Raw genomic sequence first — 21,943 nt, forward strand, 5'->3', positions numbered from 1 at the left:
GTTTCCATTTACTTTTATTTGACTTTTATTTGTCAAATACATTTTAATAACCATAAAGTACTAGGAATAGCAGAGATAAATATGCCATTAGAGCGCCAATATTAATAAAGTTGAACAAATATCTTACTTGAAAAATATTATATCCAACAAGAAGAGTAGTCCATATAAAAACTGTAAAAAAAAAACACCTTTTATTTGGCTGCATCCAAAAGGCAGCTGTTGATATGCAAGAAATTCTGTTTCCATTCAGTTTGTAAGCTCCAGTGCTGCCAGACTGACTGCCATCCGAGCAGGCAAAGGAGATAGGGCAAATAGCAAAAGTAGTCATAACTTCCATTGCTCTCTGAAGTTGAGGGCCTTTGATGATAATCACTGTTAGCTTCAATTTTGTGTAACTTGAATTATGAATTATGAACCTTGCAACCCTGATTTTGAAGCTGGACCAGCTGATGAATCTGCTGTAAGCTTTGACTCTCAGGCTGCGTCTGATTACTCTCCAGTGTGCCACTTAGATTTTGAATACTGGTAAGCCAAGCTTGCTGAACTTTGGTGGGAAACGTGTCTCTATATTGTGTGTGTGTATTTGTGTTTCCAATCCTTATTAGTAAAACTTTATATATTTGTGTGGTTGGTCTGGGAAGGACATTCCAAAGAACATCGCCCAAATATCTTGCAAAGCATATATTTCCATAGTTCCATTATTCTGTCTTATTAGACTATATTATTCAGATTGTGCATTCTACTCTGTAATTATTTTTGGTTCAGGTTCTCTTTACTAAAAGCATAATATATTGATAAATGACAAGGTCTACTATGCTAAATTGGGAACGCAGTTGCTTGCCTTTAGTACCGTCATTTCCCTTTTTAGACTACGTTTTTGGGTTCTATCAATGGTTCAGTACTTCAGAAAACCAACCTAACGTTTTTGTGACTGTGAATATTTTTAGATATAATAAATAATATTAAATAACATTGATCTGGCTGATTGCACAATTCCTCCTAGCTTCCACCATTATTAAATGCTAATTCATTTGCTAAAGTCATTTACATTCTTATTTCATTCACTGTGTGCAAGACTGTGCAAATAATTCTTCCCTAACACACAATATTTAGATAATTGTAACTTGCCAAAGTTCACAGTCTTGTCAAATAAACTTTATTAAAACAGTTCTGAAAGTGTAACAGTCTAGATTTCCTCTGTACTACACAAGGCAGTATATTAATTTATATTTTTCAGGAAATGCTTAAGTGAGAATGTAGAACTTGCTAAAACAATCCATTGATCTTGGGACATTTTAAATATATTTCTGGAGAGTAAACACTTGAGCTATTCAGTATTTTGAAAAATACTAGCCAAGTATAATTCCCTAACATCTAAAGTTTTCCTATTCTTATTTTCTTACTTTCATAACACTGTGATGAATAATAAGATGAATAATAAAAATATGTAATTGAAACTAATACACAATACACATATAGCTGAATTAAAAAGAATTATATATTATAGACATACATGGTAGAAATTCTTTTTTAGGCCTCCGAATTGGTATTTCTCTCCATGTGTCTCCATCTCCTTGGTCTTCAGATAACCAGCAGTTGACGGGTAAATATATTTCTTGCTCAGATGGCAAATTCATCTTTTGAAATCTAATTTCATTCAGGTACCAACTGGGATTTGTTCCACTGTTGTCATGGCCAATTCGGATTTTATATGGTTCTCCAATATTTTTTAGGTTAATCTGGAAAATATAATCAGATAAGAAAAGCTTTCATTATATTTCAGTTACCCATACAGATAAATCTAAATAATTAAACAAGATGAAAACAAAATGTTAATAAACAAATCCTCCAATAACTATCATTAACATAAAATAAAGATAGCATGTTGTTTAGAAGGCCTGGGGGAGAATAAGAAGGTCATAGCCCAATGATGAAAAATGTACTAAAGTGGGTAGCTTAATTTTTCTTAGGACATTTTTCTTAGGAGATGAGATTTCCAGTGGAAGGACAATTACCAAAAGTTCCTTGGAATCACCCTTGGAGATACTTGCAAGAATTGCAACTGAAAGAGATGTGGGGAAAAGCTCTATTGCTGATTTTGGAACTTTTGTGGATACATATTGTATGTCATCATCATATGAAACTCTTAAATATTGAGGACTCAACCCACATGATTAGAAGATTCTATCTAATTCTACTAAAATTTTACATTCAAAGATGAGCCAACTGAGTCAAGTTTAAATGTGTTAATGGCCTTAGTTATACTTTTACCCTAAATATCATTGCTATCTTGCTTAAGGATTATTTTGTTTACGTATAAATGTAATAAATTTATTTAGAGTGCTAACAAGAGATTTAGTGACAGATTATCAAAGACTTCTTGCATTTACTACATTAATCCTAAAACAATACATTTAACAAATATATTATTATGCTAGGTAAAAGCAGTAACATTTGAACACAGTTAAATGAAATGAAGAGCCAATATGGTATAGTGGTTAAAACATCAAGCTAGAAACAGGAGGACCATGACTTCTGGTCCCATATCCAACTGGGTGACCTTGGGTCAGTCACCTTCTCTCAGCCCTAGGAAGCAGGCAATAGCAAACCACTTTTGAAAACTTTGCAAAGAAATTGCAGGGACTTGTCTAGGCAGGGTCCAAGAATCAGATACAATGTAGTGGAAGAAAAAAAAATGACAGAAGGAAACATTGGAAGGGTAGTATTGAATTCACTGACAATACATTATGCCAAAGACAGGATATCAGATGAGTAACCACATGAAATATTTCTTGTAAACATGCACTGAAGCTAAAGAGTGTTATATAGTATACTTCTTTATTTCCTTCTGCTGAACTAGTTAAAGATGCAATGCAAAATATTATTTGATTTTGTTTCCTGAATTATGTTAAGTCCCAACATTATTAGTTTCTTGTGTATTATTCGAAACCAGGTTTTTGTAGGAGATGACCGGGTGGAGCCCAAGGGGTGGTCAAATGGATCATCAGTCATGAGTTCCTTTGGGCCCATAAGAAATCTAAGTCTAACTTGAATTTCTGTGACTTTTAACTACCATCAATCTGCTTGGACTATTAGTAGTTCAGATTCTTGTAGAGAGTTCAAACTTGCAATAAATCTTTATACCCATTTGAACTGCTCAGATCTCCTGATTCCTCTAGTACCTGACAGTTTTGCTGTCAACTTACTAACTGCAACTATGCATGAAGTGAAAATGAATGCCCAGCCTGCTGGTAGTTTCCCACCTTATTCCTAGTCTGGCTTTATATTCCTCCCAAGTTTACAGAAACTAAAAATGCATTGCTTATAAAAGGAAGATAGGCCTAGAATTAGTTAAACAAACTATGATTATTTTGCTTGTCAAAAATGCTAACTTTAGTTTCATCAACAAGCTGTTAAACACAGGTGAATATAATCATATTACATATACTTGGATGCCTCTGTTAGTCATGTTATATTTTGAATATCTGTCACACCCAGCCCAAGAATTACATAGATTGAACCAGCCAAAGTTCAGTTTTTAATTTGCTTATACCCTAGACAGAATCTTGCCAAACTAAACCCTTACTATTCACACCCTAATGGATATAACTTGGGATATTCTGGGGAGAGGCCATCCTAACTCTCTGCCTATGCCTCCTATTCAGCTTTGGGCTATGTTGCTTCTTATCTGCCCCTCCCCCCAAATGGAATTTTCCTCCTTCTTTTTGGAAAATTGCCACATCAGTGTAATGCTTCACACCAGTCTCTTGTTTTATTTCTTCTATTGCTCCCCAGCATCTGATGTATTGGGAGGAATGGCAGTTACTGATTGGTCCCCCCACATACTTCTACACCAAGAATATCCAGGGACCTGCAAAGGTGACCAAAGTGAATGTGGAGCCATATAAATGCAGCATCACTTCCCCATAGCCTTCCTTCTGGTTTCCTGGCCAAATCACAAATAAGATCACCCACAGCACATTTGTCTTTGGAGTAGCCTTCCTTTTCAAAGAAGGGCTACTACCTTTGGAAGCTGAGAGGCTACCCCTTCTTTCCAATATGAAGAAAGACATGTGAAAAATGGTTGCAGGATTTGGGTTTGGCTAGTCTAGAGAAAAGAAGGACTGGGGGCATGGGGAAGATGATGTTTGCATTTGAGAGGTTGCCACAAAGAGAAGGGGACAACTTATTTTCCAAAGCACCAGAGAGCAGGACAAGAAGCAATGGATGGAAACCTGGAATTAAGGAGAAACTTCCTAATAGTGAACAGCTTGCCATCAGAAGTTGTGGGTGCTTCATCACTGGAGGTTTTTAAGAGTCTGGACAGTCACTTGTCTGAAATGGTATAGGGTCTCCTGCTTAAGGAGGGGGGTTGGACTAGAAGATTTCTGAGGTCCCTTCCGGTTCTTTTCTGTTTGATTGAGTTTTTGCAGGAAAACTTTAAGTTCACAATTAGCACTGAATTCTGTAGATAAGAGTTGAGAAATGGGCCTTACTGAAGGTTAAGGTCTCAATGAGCAGCTTTTACAGAATAACATTTTAATAGACCACAACCCTGAAACCAAGAAAATAGTCCCAAACAATATCTGCTATAAGAACGATCTTAATGTGACTACCTGATAATACATGGCTGGCTGCACGCCTTTGATAGCTTTGTTTTTTCCTCCTGGGAACTGAACCTCCTCTCTTCCTCTTTTTCTCTTCAATAATTTCTACCAGCCCAATTTCCACAGTCACCAGCATTCCCCAACCCCAAAATCTTGCCAACTCTCAACCATTCATCTCATAATCCCTTTCCTTCCTTGAAAAGATTGAAAATTACCATTTGAGTGACACTCTGCAATTTTTCCTTGTTACTGTATCATATTTCATATCATATTTGTGAATTCCTGGTCTTGCATCATAAAAAACAGGCATCCTTCAGCAGCAATTTCACATTTAAAGATTTGCTTGTAAAGAAGCAGTGTCTTTATACCAAGGCTGTTCATTCTACTCCTTGAGAGTACGTAGGAGTGTTTGTATTACATTTTCATCCACTAGTACAGACTATGTGCTCATATATTTTAAAAAATGCACAAAACCACCAATTCATCTGTATGTACATAAGCTTCTATCTGTACTGAACAGTCTGTTCTGAATCTTTAGCTTGTTCAAATTTCCAAATTATTGGAAAACAACCAAAGGATATGGCAGGTGTCATTTGTGTGCCTATTGACAAAGCTTTATCTTCAATTCACCTAGTGTTCCAGTTATCAAACTACCGTTAAGCACAGATTGCCAACTGTGCTGAGATGTGCCAACTTATGTGATGTGTTTTGAAGGGGCAGACAGCTGAAATCTATACAACTACTGCTTATTCAAGACATTCTGTCAGTACTTACTAACCTTAAGAATATTACTGCCAGTACAATGCAATAAGAGGTTTCCTTTCTGTCTTCTATTTTATTTCACTATTGCAAGGAATAAAGATGCTTACACATCCATCACTGTCAACATTTCTTATATTTGTACCTTATATAAATGTATTTCTAACATGTCTGCAACATGAAGAAAGTAGGGTGAGGAATTATTTTTCATTCATAGCCACTTCACATCTTTATCAAGAACATCCAGAGTATGTTAGCAAAACAATAGCACCTAAAAGCTATTAATATATTTTGTCATTTAGATTGAAAATAGAAGCAACATATAGGGGGATCTTTGCATAGTTCCAGAGAACCAAGTAATGGCCCATTTATTCCCTGTGTTCTATAACATTGGATTATTAGTTTTTCATAATCCGTATTTTCGGAGTATAAGACGCACTTCCCCCCCCCCAAAAGAGGTTAAAAATTTGGGTGCGTCTTATACTCCAAATGTAGCTTTTTCAAAGCTTTTTTTAGCCCTAACGAGGTGCTAGCAAGTGAAGCGATTTTCTGAGCTTGCTTTGCCTGCTCCCTCTGACTCTCAGTTGTGCTAGCCCTATTGAGGCACTAGTGAGTGAAGTGATCTTCCGAGTTTTGCCTGCTCCCTCCAACTCTCAGCTGTGCTTTAGAAGCTGTTTTTTATCCCCAAGCATAAAAAGGGGATAAAAAGTGTGTGCGCACGCTCAAAACCAGCAAATTAATGTGCTGAAGCTGACAAGACTAAGGAAGCAAGCCAGATTAATACCTGGTAGGCAGATTTTTTTCCCTATTTTCCTCCCCAAAAAGTATGTCTTATACTCCGGTGCGTCTTATACTCTGAAAAATACGGTAACTAATACAAATGTTTACTTCCATTGACTACATAGGGGGTTAAGGTTTGTCATCACAGCAAAGACATAGCTTTTTGCATGCAAATGGTCTCATGTTCAATATTCAGCATCCAAAAATACCCCTCTAAAGAACTTCTGGAAAGCTTCACACAAATAAGCATCCACCAGATTCTGCTGAAATTGAGCTTTTAAATAGAAACAGACAATTTGGAATATTATTATTTATTTGGAGCTAGGTAGACATGCTACAACTACAACCATTCAAATTCTGGGGCTCCACAAGTCTCCATTCCTAATCCAGTTTTCAAAACCTCCAAATTTTGAAGAGTGGAACCATGGCAGCAATTTTTTTTTAAAAAAAGTTGTCTAGGCAAAGGATCATACTGTAGAGCAGGAGGGAGGGGAAAATCAGTGATTGATAGGTCTTCGCTCAAATCAAACTGAGCTTTGTGATCACTGCTCTAATTACTGATGCTGGAGAATAGTGACATTTTGGTGATTACATTTTTTTACCATTAGTTTCACCTCAATCACCTTTTCTCATCCTAGTAATATGTTTTGGCATAAAATTTGCTTGCTAATATGGTTTAGTGAGTATTTTATAAATTAATATAAATTTGTATTAGCTCAGTTCATGGCAAAGTGCTCCCCCAAAAAATCCATATACCAGTAAATTAATCTCACATATATTCAACTCAGTTCATGATAATGTATTCCAAGAAATGCATTCACTTTCTTATTTCTTATGACACTCCTATCCTTTCTGTAAAACAATCTCAACATATACATGAAATCTGAAGGACTGTTTATAGAAAATTTCATCACAGATGCTTTTCAAGAAAAGGGAAAAAAAGAGCTTAGATTGAAAATCCTTGCATCATTCTTTATAAAATATGATGCACTTCAGGGCAATCTAATAAGAGAGTTTGCTTATAAATTTCATGTATTCTTTCAAAAGACAAAATCAAAACTGTTTAGGTTTTCTCATTATAGGCTGTTAGAGAGTAGTAGACTATGGAAGATATATGAGATGACTTGCAAAAAGGCCTAATCAGGCCATCAAGATTAGACAACCCTGCACAGCTGTACAACTAAGCTGTGTAAAATCACATGATGTAAATGCACTAAGTATAAGGCAGCTTATAGATTTATGAAAAGACAACAGAACTGAATTTCCGATACCAAAAGGAGGATACCTATTGTAACTGAAGGTACATTTCATGTCACGTATTTTATTTTGGGAGCAATTAAATCTATACAATTAATCAAAACAACAGACAAATACTGAGAATGGGATGTATTGTCTCCTGTCTTGAAATGAATTCCATTAATTTGTGCTTGTCACTTAGTCCCAGAGACATTGATTTCTCAGATATCAATGGAACTCACTTCAAAGTTCAAATTCAAGGTCTTCTTCTAATCAATATCTGCACCTGGATTAGGGGAAGGTGACAGTTTTAATTTTTTTAAAAGCAGAATATAATTATTTCTGAAAGGGGATAAAATGTAATGTTGGTAGTTGCAATGGCTACTACAATACATATTAGTTTAATTTTGTTAATTGTCATCATTTTACATGTCTTTTATATTTTACATTATGTGGGCAATTGTGCATCTACTCCCAATACTGGTGCCTTTTAGATTTATTGGGTAACAATTCCCATTATCCCATCCCACCATCTTAAGGGCATAAAGGCAGTTACATACTTTGTTCTATGTCATCTATGAAACTGGTATGTTTTATTAGTTTTTACTGGATTTCCCTGGGGATATCATCTGATACAATCTTCCACAGCCTGCTATTCTCCCTTCAAATGTCTTGAATGTTAATAGGAAGCAAAAGTGTTTTTGGATTATTTTCAGATAAAATGAAAATTCATGCATTTCATAATAAAATAAGATCAAAGTTTTCTTCAAGTTGAGCTGAATATCTGATGACTTCCTGGTTACCTAGCCAATCTTGGCTGAAAAACTATTCTTGAGCTTGGATGGTGGACCATTGGAAATCATAGGGTTTTATTCTAAAATGGGAAGTTGAGCAAGTATTCCAAAAGAAAATGCCAAGAAAATAAATAGTCAGCTGCAAAATGAAATATGTTGTTAGCTATGCTTGAAAATTTCTGTGCTGGGCTATAGACTATAGACTATATTTTGGACAGCTAGTAGTGAATTTTAAAGTTGTAACCCAGAAGCTTGCTAGAATTTCTGTTCAATCATAGCCACATGATTTTTATTTAAACAACTGCAGGTGATTTGCTTAATGGCCACAGTGGCTGCAAGTTTGTGTGTTCGCATGATGTTTCACTGACCGACCATGTTGACAGAGTTGTCAATTCTGCTTCTAGCCATTAAGTGAGTACTATTGACATCTGTATGCTCCTGTCCTTCTGTTTTTTAAAGGACATATTAGCAAGGTCTTTTTCTAAGTAGCAAGGTGGCAATCTAAATGAGTCTTTAACCATTTAAAAATAACTTTCTCCCTTCTCATAATACCAGACTTGTTGATCTATGAGCCTCTCTGATCACGTGGTGATGACATAGTCAGAGACTGGAACTGGCCCTGCTTCTATTTGTCACCTGAAGCTGCTGCTTTCTGGTGGCTAAGTACTGCCTTAGTGGTGGTTTATGGTGCTTTTGGCTTGGATTACATGAGAGTCTGGATTCCTGGCTTCTTCAAAGGTATCTGCTAACACTATCTGGACATTTGGAAAGCAACATTAAGTCATTAAAACATTACTTGGATAATGGATGGATGGATGGTAGCTGTTTTGAAAGAACACTAAACTTGTTTTTAAGTACATATTTAACAAAGAGTTCAAATAATGCTAGACCAATCAGAAAAGAGGGAAAGGGGACTGGTGCTCTTGCTGATTTAAATCAGGGAGGAGAGCCAACTTCTACCAGCTCTTTTTTATTCATCCTGTCCTAAATTTTTTGAAGCTGCTGCCAAGAAAGAGATTTATAGGGCTATACTTTCCTACTGGTTTCATTACCTTGAGGGGAGGAGCATCAATTTTTATGTATTTTTTAACATGATAAAGCCCCATCATGAATCCTGAATACTACTTGTCATCTGAACTACTTTTTTCCAACCAGGTTTAGTGGTGTTTCAGATGCTGTCATAGCCCTTATTCACAAAAAGCACAAGTAACAGGCTTCTAGCATGGAAAAGTACCATCATGCACAAGCCTTCCCCATTACACAGCCCTATCACACATTATGATCATTTCTTCAACACTAAGTGACTGGATAGGAGGGGAAGCAACCTGGATTTCTCCCAATCATTGCCCTTAAATTATCTTGCATTATTGCACCACTCACTGATTTTAGCATTGAGACAGAATGAAACTTGTTTATTGGAGTAGTGCAATTTATTTTAGTATATTTTGCTTTCAACTCAAGGACTTTAATGTGGTCATGATAAAGAGTCCTAAGAATTATCTGGCAGGCTGAAATGTTAAAGCTTGAAATCAATGGTTCAAAGCAGGCCAAGTTGTGTGCAACAACTCAATCTCTGCCTTATAGCATGTAAATAACAGCAGTATATGCATCAGAAAGGAAAAGAAAAGTTGATCTATACAGTAAAAGTAGCTTAGTATCTTCCCAGACTCCAACTATCTTCTTAGTAACTAATCTTAGTATGATTGGTGCCATAAATATGCAATCACTCAGTTCTTCCAGGAATGCTACATGTTATTTCAATGAACCACTGAGACAATGAAATGTGAATTGAAATTATTACAATAGAAGCATTATAAATGTCTGTCACTTATTCACCTTAGAATAAACCTGTTTTGAATAACTCAGCTACTCTTCATTGTTTGTATGAAGTCATATTGTACCTGGAATGTATCTGTACTATTGGGATTAAACAGCTGGTGTTTTCCAGATCCCAGTATAAGAGGACCTGAAGCCTTGTTATCTCCGTAAACATAAAGGGACACAGTTGCTGTTGTGCCAGCTGTTTCAAAACCTCCAGTGACTATAGTGATTTTCCAATCTTCTCCTGCAGGTAAACAAAATTAAAATGAGTTCCACTGACAGAGCAGTTTAATCTCAGTAACTACCCGGTGCCTGGAGAGCTGTGCAGTACCAGCTTTATTGCAAACAATGCATCACTAAGCCTAGGAAACGGGAACAATCGAATGCTTAAAAGAAAAAGCAGGTGCTCAGGGATGGGGTGGCTGGATGGTAAAATACTGTAAACTAAGGTTATGCTTTGATAATGTTTTAAGAGCAGATAGAATTAGATGACAGAACGGTCTTCAGTGCAACATCAAAATGCTTTCTAGTGTAGATTTACCTGGAAATAATTTATAGCAAATAGTGGAAATAGATTTTATTCTTAGAGAACGTGCACAGAATTGTGTGATCAAATCCAGGACATATTGGGAGGGGGAGGATATCCATTTTAAAGTGCCTTGTAATTAAAAATTTTAGTAGCTTATCTCACATTCTTTCATATTTTCAATATAAGGGTAAAATATATTATTTAATGGCTTAAATTGTAAGCCACCTTGAAGGCTATTGTGGGACACAAAATGACTTTTTTTTTTTATTTGATTTATATGCCGCCCTTCTCCGGAGACTTACAATGCGTTAAGCAATAGCCTTCATACTTATGTATATTTTATACAAAGTCAGCTTATTGCCCCCACAATCTGGGTCCTCATTTTACCTACCTTAGAAAGGATGGAAGGCTGAGTCAACCTTGAGCCTGGTGAGATTTGAACTTGCAGTAATTGCAGGCAGCTGATTTAATAACAGTGCTTTAGCGTGCTGTGCTACCAGAGCTGTATATTAATAAATATACACACACTAGGGTTGATAGTATAATGTCCTAATCATTTTCTTGTACTGATAGCTTTAATAGAGGGTAGGAGAAGTACTTCCCTCTATCACTATTATAATATCAGACTACTATAATAAGAAAACTAGTACTAGAAATTAGAAGTGTATTTTCTTATATAGCACGGGCACATCCTCAGCAGGATTTCCCCACTGTGTGCTACAGAAGCAGTTGACTCTATCTAGAATTGACTGAGATCAAATTTCTAATTGATCCGTGTTCTCAAATATGTTCTTTCATTTACAACTTGCACTCCAAAAGTAAGAACCATGATTAAAACTATTTCAAATGTGTGTCAGTGTTTATATTGTGAATGCCACCATGAATATATTTTTCTATACATTTTTTAAAAATCTAAATGTTTCTATACATTTAGAAAATGCTAATCATCAAGTGTGATGTTTAGCATTGTATCAGTAAGAATCTACTTGCATCAGATACTTGTCTGGAATACACATTTTCAAAATGTTCTTTTGATAGTTAAACAGTAAGTATTGTTCTGTTTAGGAACCATGCAGGACTAATGTTTTATTGGTCATAGTTAAAGGATCCAAATTAACTGGATCATAAATTTCCTTCCCTCTTGTATGCAAAATCTTCATACCCTCTGATTCTTTTAACTGTGGATGGGTGCATAATTTGCTATAAACCACATTTTTCCTCTTTACATTTATTTATGATAAAATGCCAATCACATCAGGAAGAGAGACCAAAGCCACATTGCCAGAATAAAGAAAAAGTGTCTTCAATACAGATTGCCTTTGTGAATAGTTAACAGGTTTGGATATATGATAATGAAAGAACTAATTCAAAATAAAAGCAGGAATTTCTTTCTTAACAAGAATTGTGGAGAAAGAGATATTATATGAGTGCCTTTATTGCTCTCCATAACGTTCCTCCCTTCAGAAAATGTGTCTGTTAAAAGGAGGCAAAGATGTTCACAGAACCTACACCCCCACACATTTCAGCTCTAAAGTTGATTAAAAGAAAAAGCAATGGAACAGTTTACCATTTTCTTCCTCTTGCATTTTCATCTGATGATTTATTTGCATTTCTGCCAAAAATAAAACAGCAGTGTAGTTAATAATAGAGTTGTCAGGTTACAATAAAATGTGGAAGGAGGGAAGAGGTGCTAAGTTGATATTAACTCTTCTGCTTCTGCAGAAGAAAAAAATATCTTTCACAAACTAGCTTGCTACACTTGAAAAATCTAAAAGCAGCCAGCTTTCTATTGTTCTTTGAATAATTTACAGGACTGCTCCTCATGTCTGTATTAATGTCCTTTCATTCAGTCCATGAGATGGATGAAAATAATACCAATATACAGTATGTGGAGTTGCCTCATTGCCATTCTCACACAGTTAATGCACAACAATACAATAATATTAATTTTATTTGCATCCGAGACAAACCAAGAAAATAAAAATAATTGTGTTCATGGAGTAGGACAACTTAAGGAAAGTGATTAATGGGTTTCCCTGGCATTACCTATTGGTTAAAAAAACAAACACCAATTGCTCTCTCAAAGCAAGAAGCTGGTTTTGACAGATGAGTAGAATACATGTCAGAATCTGGTCCTGAGCCAAATTATGCATGGGAGAAGAAGGATGTGCTCAACTGTTTCATTGAGCAGAAATCTTATACTATTCCATGCAGCTGCTACTATATCAGACAGATGTCACTCCCCATTGATATCCATGTGGGGATAGGGATGATTTTGCCTGCTAAAGCATGAAGTGCTATTCTGCTTTACAAGGCAGCACCATCTGCTGTGGATCAAGCACAGGGCTGCCTGGGCCTTGGCAGATTGGCACAAGAAGCAAGATAAGGTATGTGTGTGTGTCTGGTTATATAGCTGCCAGTCTCAAATCTCATAGATCCCTCTGGTAAGAGAAACTAGGGAATCAGTTCCATGAGATTGGAGAACTGGTGGCTAAATAGCTGTTCATTGCCCCAGTTCTTCTGCCTCTCTTCCTCTCTGAGCCTTAGCAACCAACTGTCAAGTTTGGCAATAGTGTGAGGAAGAGTGAGATGAAATGGTTATTTGGTTCAGGAGGAGTTTGAAAGAATTGAACTCTCCTGCTTTGAAAAGCAGAATGATCATGAAATCAGGAGCCAGAGGGTTGGGTCCACAGAGGGTCCACAGCAGCCTTATAAAATCAATGGGATCTGGGCAGAACCCACTCCCTGACTGTAGCATCAGCGTAAGTGCTACAAAGGCACTGTAGATCATCTTTATTGCATAGCTTTGTAAGAAGAGGAGAAATATTGCTATAAATGTGAGAAGGTTAATTTGAGACTAAATATGAGGTAAACTGGTGACAAGTTGAAGGAAACATCATGAGGACAAAAATAATTAAGCATCTTCATATGAAATTGGCAGAATGGCACAAAGATGAGCCTATAATCACTGTACTCTGCCCCAAACTCACTGTAAATTAGGTTTATTATACCTAATCAGAGCTGCAAATATCCAAATATTATACAGAAAATAAATTCCTTATTGAAGGCCTCCCTGTAGGGCTTCCCATACTAACATAAGGCTTCCATATTTGGAAGCCTTATGGTAGTATGGATAATAGGGAGTTACAGATTCAGCAAATCCTGATCATTATGTCTGTATTTGGTTTTCATGCTTGACCAATTTATATGCAACTGATTTACAGAACAGTCCAATATGTTTGTTCAATAGTAATTCAATAGTGCTAGGCCCATAATAAGATTGTATTTAGAAATTCAATCTCCCTCCAAATTCTGTTTATATAATTTACCCTGGACAAAGAGCTCTATTTCTGAATGGATTATTCCTTGAGACATATATGGCAGCCATCTGAAAAAGAGAAGAAAGAATGAATGGAAGGAAGGAAGGAAGGAAGGGATAAGAAAATATAACTTTATTATGTCTTTCCATGTCTAACAATCTAATTGGGATGACTTTTTCAGTAGGAATACTTACAAGATGATAATTCTTCCATGTTCTGCAAAGCTTTTAACACATGATAATAAAAAATCTACACAAAATATTTGACAATATTATGTTGTAACCATTCAATTGTACAAAGGTAATGTATTAATTTCAAGAAAGGAAGGTAATGAAAATTATAATAAATTTTGCAAAGGGGAAAATTATATGTTTTAATCACATGAGTTGGCAAGTAGAAATTTGATTCCCTCCCCCCCTCAGAAGATCATGATAATAAGGTGAGGTTTAAGGGGGGTTTTCTTCACCATTGCTAAAGTCTGGTTTAAGGTACATACACCTGGGATTAATACAGATTCCTATGCAGAGATATTTCATATGTACTTTCATAATGTAAAACACATAGGCATCATCTTAATAAAAGGAAGAACAGGGTAGAGGAAGGAAACAGAACCATTGCAAAAGAAAGTAGGAAGTTCAAAGAATTATGTCGGCTTTATGGTCATACTATGTAGTAGGTAAAGTGACTAGTTCAAGCAACATCAGAGAAGGTAGAGTAGAGATTGAAGACAGCAAAGGTGTTTATTAAAAAGTTTTATTAGGAGAAACTAAATTAGCAAGGTTTGGTTTTGTACTAACCTTCCTGATAAATAGCTCTAAAGAACTGAAAACTCAACACAATGAGTTTGTCAACACATGTTAATTTGATTGATCTTAATAAAGGTATCACTCTACTATCATAAGTTTTTAGAGACTAAATATTGTACTTCTTTTCACAACAGAACTAAAACAAAAATACCTCATGAATCTAAAAATAAAGCAAAAGAAATACATGTTCAAAATATGAAGCTGTTATTTTTAAGTCAGGTGTTTCTGAAGTGAGAAAAATTGTCCATCTATAGATTGGAAAGTGGAAAACAAGACTTCAATTCCATTTTAGAGAAAACACTGTGTCTTCCACTATATGCAGGAGATGAAAAACAGAAATGGATGCTCATTTACTAGGGGATGGTAAGCTCATGTTGAAAAACTGGCTGCATCTAAAATTATATCTGTCTTGCTTGGTCATTGAAGTTATATGAAAGGCATTGGGTTGCCTTCTATAAAAAAAAAAGGGCTTCTTTCTAAGTTTGATAAATCCTGATGGACCATTAAGAACCCATTAGATTTGTTGATCCCTGGACTTTAAGGAATACTTGTTATTAAAAAGAACATATACAAAAGAGGAAGAAATGTGTAGTCCAATTCTGGTATTTAAAAATATCTACCCACGTGATTTAAGCCAGGTACATATTTAAAAAATACGGTATGGAGCTCCCTTAAGCAATCCCTTAAACCGTGAATCACCTGGCCTTCTTTACACAAAGAAACAGGGAACCAATAGGAAATGGAATATTACTTTATATACCATTCTAATTCTAAAATAAAGGAATTATTGCTCAGTTAAAACTAAGTTGATATTACAGTATCAGCACTGGGTGATGTAACAGATGTAGGAATTGGCTTGGAATGAGAATATAAAATGGTATCAGGAAGCAGAAGAGGGGATTATCATCTATGTCTGTTCATATTCCCATTATTGGACAACGGTTAAAGACATGGGAACCCTTTCTTTTTAGGCATTAAAGTCACCCCTGATTTTTAGGTTCTAGAAAGTTATGAAATCCTCTAACTAGACACCTGGGGGGGGATTACAGGGAGAGGCAGAATTAAGGGAGGGAGGAAATAGAGTGAGCTTCCTTTGAGTTTTGAAAATAAAACTTGGGTATTCTCTCTGTAAAAGTGGTTTGCTATTCATATGAGTTGAGCCCAACCACAGTATCTGTAAGAGGAAAGCAAAGTGTTTCTCCAGTGATTTTGTTATTCTAGTGAATCAAGTTTGGATACATTTTTTGGTTGTTGTTTAGCTGATGCTATTTCTTGTGTCATTGCAAGAAATAGAGGTAAAAATCAAGGAAATTATATAACTGGCAACATAAAGACATGATATTGCCAATTTAGGAATCAAGAAATTGTTTTGCAAGTTTCTTTTAAAATCAAATACAACCTTTCACAGATGAAAATATTTTCTGAATTTTTCCCAGATTCTCTGATGATTATTTTATCACAGTACCAGTCCTGCAACTGGTTATCGCTCTTGCAGCACAGCAGGACTTTCTGTAGATTTCCAAGTGACACCGCTTGTATTTCAAACATGTCAATCTACAAGAGACATTAATTCAGACAATAATAAACAATGATTATCATAAGCTCAGCGTTGAAATAGTGTTTAGAAAATCCATCTTTCCTACCTCTTTATATTTATAGATCTCTCCTCAATTAGTTGATTTATCCTCAACTATTTGTTGTTCCCCAAACATAATCAAACCACCAAAATTTCTCGTCAAGGAATAAATGTATTAAAATAACTGAAGTTCAAGCGTTCTAGCTTCTAGTTAGTATGGACAATACCCTTTCACATCTGGCTTCTTGAAATGTTGCAGTTTATATAATGTGATACACATAAGGTAGAACAGTAATGCTGATTAATAATGAGTAATACAATAGTCACTGCAAGTGGGACAAAACATTGTACTTACTGTCAAGTACCTATTTAGAACCCTTGCTAGAACCAAAATCATACACTGATAAGGAATGACTGAAAAAGAAGGACCAAGGGAAGAAGAAGAAACGGCATCAAATGGTGCCACTGAAATGCTAAATTGTCATAGTAGCAAACCTTTTGAACTATGGATAATATCCTAGAAGTAATTTAGTAATTCTGGTGCCAACTACGTCACATTCAGATAAGTCTCTATACGTACTGTGTAGTTATGAAAACCTTTGAAAGGCTAGTGCTGTCCCACTTGAAAACCATCATGGATCCGCTGTTAGACCCTCTGCAATTTGCATACCGAGCAAATAGATCAACAGATGATGCTATTAATATGGCTTTGCACTACATTCTACAACATATTGAATCTCGAAAGACCTACGCAAGGGTCCTCTTTGTAGACTTTAGTTCAGCATTCAACACCATCATTCCACACATTCTTCTAAGATAAACCAGCTACAGGTACATGAACACACTTGTAAATGGCTCATAAGCTTCCTAACAGGAAGCAGCAGGTGAAGCTAAGCAGAATCACATCAGATACCTGTACAATTAGCACAGGGGCCCCACAAGGCTGTGTGCTCTCTCCACTTCTCTCTATATACCAAAGACTGCATCTCAAACAATCCATCTGTTAAACTACTGAAGTTCGTAATGATCGGTCTCATTCAAGACAATGATGAATCCACATACGGGAGGTTGAACAACTAGCCTCGTGGTGCGACCAGAACAATCTGGAATTTAACACACTCAAAACCGTAGAAATGGTGGTGGACTTTAGGAGAAACCCTCCCATACTACCACCTCTTACAATACTAGACAACACAGTATCAACAGTAGAGACCTTCAAATTTCTAGGTTCTACCATATCTCACAACCTGAAATGGACACCTAACATCAAAAACGGCATCAAAAAAGCACAACAAAGAATGTTCTTTCTGCACCAACTCAGAAAGCTCAAACTGCCCAAGGAGCTGCTGATACAGTTCTACAGAGGAATTATTAAGTCTGTCATCTGCACCTCTATAACTGTCTGGTTTGGTTCTGCAACCCAACAAGACAGACACAGACTTCAGAGGATAATTAGAACTGCAGAAAAAACAATTACTACCAATCTGCCTTCCATTGAGGACCTGTATACTGCAGGAGTCAAAAAGAGATCTGTAAAAATATTTACAGACCCCTTGCATCCTGGACATAAACTGTTTCAACTCCTACCCTCAAAACGATGCTATAGAGCACTGCACACCAGAATAACCAGACACAAGAACAGTTTTTTCCCAAATGCCATCACTCTGCTAAACAAATAATTCCCTCAACACTGTCAAACTAGTTATTAAGTCTGCATTACTATTACTCTTCTCATCATTCCTATCACCCATCTCCTCCCACTTATGACTGTATGACTGTAACCTTGTTGCTGGTATCCTTACGATTTATATTGACTGTTTCCTAATATGATTTGATTGGTTATCTTAATTATGACTATAATTATTATACCTTATGATTCTTGACAAATGTATTTTTTCTTTTATGTACACTGAGAGTGTGTGCACCAAGACAAATTCCTTGTGTGTTCAATCACACTTGGCTAATAAAGAATTGAAGCGCCGGAAAAGACGCCTAGAGAGTAGTTGAAGGGCCAGTCTTTCTGAATCTGACCGGACACTAGTAAGATCCCACATTAGGAATTACTTAGTGGCGATAAAAGCAGTGAAATGTAGCTATTTTGCTGCTCTTATTGCATCATCAGATAATCGCCCGGCCGCCCTCTTTAGGGTGACCCGCTCCCTGCTCCATCAGGAAGCACGGGAGGACCCCTTGGAGGGTAGAGCCGAGGATTTTGTTCAGTATCTGTATGACAAAATCACTCAGATTCAGGAAGATTTGGACTCCGACTGGGTAGTCTCAGGGGGAGAGACAGGGGCAGGTCTTGAGAATGTTATCTGGGATGAGTTTGATCCTGTGACCCCTGAGGACGTGGACAGGATTCTGGGTAGACTGAATGCGACCACTTGTTTATTGGACCCGTGTCCTTCCTGGTTAGTACTGGCTTCCCAGGAAGTGACATGAGGCTGGCTCCAGGGGATTATAAACGCTTCGCTGGGTGAGGGTGACTTTCCCGCCGCCTTGAAAGAGGCGGTGGTGAGACCTCTCCTCAAGAAGCCTTCCCTGGACCCGGCAATGTTGGTAAATTATCGTCCGGTCTCCAACCTTCGCTTCGTGGCGAAGGTTGTTGAGAGTGTGGTCGCGCAACAGCTCCCCCAGCACCTGGATGAAATGACGTATCTGGATCCGTTCCAGTCAGGCTTCAGGCCCGGGTACAGCACGGAAACGGCATTGGTCATGTTGGTTGATGATCTCTGGAGGGCTTGGGACAGGGGATGCTCCTCTGTCCTGGTCCTGTTAGATCTCTCAGTGGCTTTTGATACCATCGACCATGGTATCATGCTGCACCGGTTGGAAGAGTTAGGGGTGGGAGGCACTGTGTTGCAGTGGTTCTCCTCCTTTCTCTCTGACCGGTCTCAGTCTGTGTTGACAGGGGGACAGAGGTCGACCCCGAGGCCCCTCATATGTGGGGTGCCGCAAGGGTCGGTCCTCTCGCCTCTCCTGTTCAACATTTATGTGAAGCCGCTGGGCGAGATCATCCGTGGTTTCGGGGTGGAGTACCATCAGTATGCTGATGACACCCAGCTGTACATCTCCACCCCGGATCACCCCAACGATGCCCTTGAAGTGATGTCCCGGTGCCTGGAGGCCGTACGGATCTGGATGGGGAGGAACAGGCTCAGGCTCAACCCATCCAAGACCGAGTGGCTGTGGTTTCCGACGTCCCGATATAGTCAGTTGACGCCATCACTGACTATTGGGGGCGAATCATTGGCCCCCATGGAGAGGGCTCGCAACTTGGGCGTCCTCCTGGATTCACAGCTGTCTTTAGAAGAGCACTTGACAGCCGTGACCGGGAGGATTTTTCATCAGGTTCACCTGATTCGCCAGTTGCGTCCCTTTCTGGATCGGGACTCATTACACACGGTCACTCATGCCCTTGTCACCTCCAGCCTGGACTATTGCAATGCTCTCTACATGGGGCTCCCCTTGAGGAGCACCCGGAGGCTCCAACTGGCGCAGAGTGCGGCCGCGCGGGTGGTAATGGGAGTGACATGGCGTTCCCATATAACACCCCTCCTGCGCGAGCTGCACTGGCTCCCGGTGGTCTTCCGGGTGCGCTTCAAAGTTTTGGTTATCACCTTTAAAGCGCTCCATGGCTTAGGACCTGGGTACTTGCGGGACCGCCTACTACCACCAATAGCCTCCCACTGGCCGGTACGCTCCCATAGAGAGGGGCTCCTCCGGGTGCCGTCAGCCAAACAATGCCGACTGGCGGTCCCCAGGGGGAGAGCCTTCTCTGTGGGGGCACCTACTATCTGGAACGAGCTCCCCCCAGAGATACAGAGGATCCCGGATCTGCGGACCTTCCGCCGCGCTTTAAAGACCTTACTATTTCACCAGGCGGGCCTGGCCTAATTTTCTCCCTCTTTTATAAAAGATTTTTAATTTTTAAATATCTTTTAGTATTTTATACATTCAATTTTAAATTGGTTTTAAAAGTTTGGGGTTTTAAATTTGTCAGGGCCAAAATTATTTAATTTGATTTTATTCTACTTTTAAATTTTGTATGTATGTGTTTTATTGTTTGGCTGTGCACCGCCCTGAGTCCTTCGGGAGTAGGGCGGTATAGAAATCAAATCAAATAAATAAATAAATAAATAAATAAAAATTCTATTCTATACTTCTATAGTATTTTCCAATAGAAAATACTACATACAGAGACTTATCAGAATGTGACATAGTTGGCACCAGAATTACTAAAGTACTTCTAGTACCAACTATGTCACATTCGGATAAGTCTCTGTACATAATATTTTCCAATAGACTTTAACACCACAAGAAGAATGTAGTCAATAACCAAATAATCAACACAATTTATTCTAATGTCAAAAGTATGGCTATCTCGTATTCAATACATTTCCATAATCCACATGTCTACATTTAAGCATCTAAAACTGAAAGCCTTGCTCAAAGATTTTTGCATGTTTTCTTCGTTTTTTATTGATGTATCATTTCTTTTCTTTAATATATTTTTAGAATCCTGTTTTTCATTATTCATAGTGGTAGTTGGACGGGAGGCATAATTTTTCATTATGAAAATAGGATATTTAGACATAAATAGATCTGGATATAGATATTGTACAGAACGGAATATATTATAAGATGTAACAGGATATAGGTAAATTGAATGGTGACTTAAAGTCTGAAGTTTGATTCCATTTCCTTCAAAATTGATGTAATGTTCTGCATTAAAGTCACATTTAGTTTCTCTATAATTAACTTATAAATAAATAGTTTATGTATTATGAATGTATTATTTAAGCATACTTACCATTCCTCTCTGAAATTTTATAGGTTGGTCTGATTTAGCAAGAAGTCTCAAACCAGAATCTCCTCTTTCTCCATATATGCACAGATAAATGGAAGAAGTGGTTTCAGCGTGTTCCAGATGCCCAGTAGATACATAAATCTGATAACTCACAACTAGGGAAAGAGAATCATAGCTCAAAATACATTAATGACTTAAATGTATATAATACAAACAAATTTCCGTCTTAGATTTACTGTCAAATACAGTATTTGTTTACCATAATGTCTCATGATTGTTATTTGAAATTAGAGATATACAAACTGCATGGAATCAAAGGAGGAGAATGATCTCACATGTGTCATGGTTTCATCACACAAATGACACCATTTTTATGCACCAAAAATTGGCATCTTCACCATATTGGGACTTATAGGATATTGCCATGGCTTATGCCAAATCCATGTGTTGAAGTAGTCATAACTGACTTTGCTAAGGCAATTCACTTCCTACACACTTCATTAACTGTGGAATGGAGAGGGTACAACTTCCCTTTCTGGGTAGTTGCATTAGCAAGAAGAGACATTGGAGTATGTGCAGGAACCTCTCTTGGTGCTTTTGCTATCTGACTGAAAGGGTCATAAATGTGAAAAAGACTTTTCAAACTATTGGAACTACCAGAGGAGGTATCAAAATGATGTTTTCGAAAACATCAAAATGATTTTGCATTAGGAGAGGAACACACTGTTTGTAGAAGAAGCACTGAAAAAGTGAACCATGTTAGTTCTAAAGAAAATGTGTTTTTTCCCCCCTTCAAACAAAGTTCCTCCCCATATTTCTTCTTATTAAAAAAAATACAAAAGTGGCTTACAATGCAATCAAATATGGTATGGAATCATGATAGCAAACCTATGGCATGCATGCCA

At 37.4% G+C, this 21,943-nt stretch overlaps 1 protein-coding gene across 1 annotated transcript in view; it reads right to left on the reverse strand.

The window, feature by feature from the left end:
- Positions 1-21,943, reverse strand: part of RP1 (RP1 axonemal microtubule associated) — a 203,545-nt gene that overhangs the window by 116,765 nt on the left and 64,837 nt on the right. The window contains exons 20-25 of the mRNA XM_070942296.1: positions 21,042-21,193; positions 16,052-16,206; positions 13,856-13,914; positions 12,094-12,138; positions 10,078-10,241; positions 1,514-1,739 (exon numbers count right to left, since the gene is read on the reverse strand). Of these exons, the coding sequence (XP_070798397.1) occupies positions 1,514-1,739; positions 10,078-10,241; positions 12,094-12,138; positions 13,856-13,914; positions 16,052-16,206; positions 21,042-21,193 (801 nt within the window). The remainder of the gene's footprint in view (positions 1-1,513; positions 1,740-10,077; positions 10,242-12,093; positions 12,139-13,855; positions 13,915-16,051; positions 16,207-21,041; positions 21,194-21,943) is intronic.

Source organism: Pituophis catenifer, unplaced genomic scaffold (genome assembly GCF_029215685.1).
Source record: "Pituophis catenifer annectens isolate HBS135680 unplaced genomic scaffold, rPitCat1.0.hap2 SCAF_3, whole genome shotgun sequence".
Classification (NCBI taxonomy): domain Eukaryota; kingdom Metazoa; phylum Chordata; class Lepidosauria; order Squamata; family Colubridae; genus Pituophis; species Pituophis catenifer.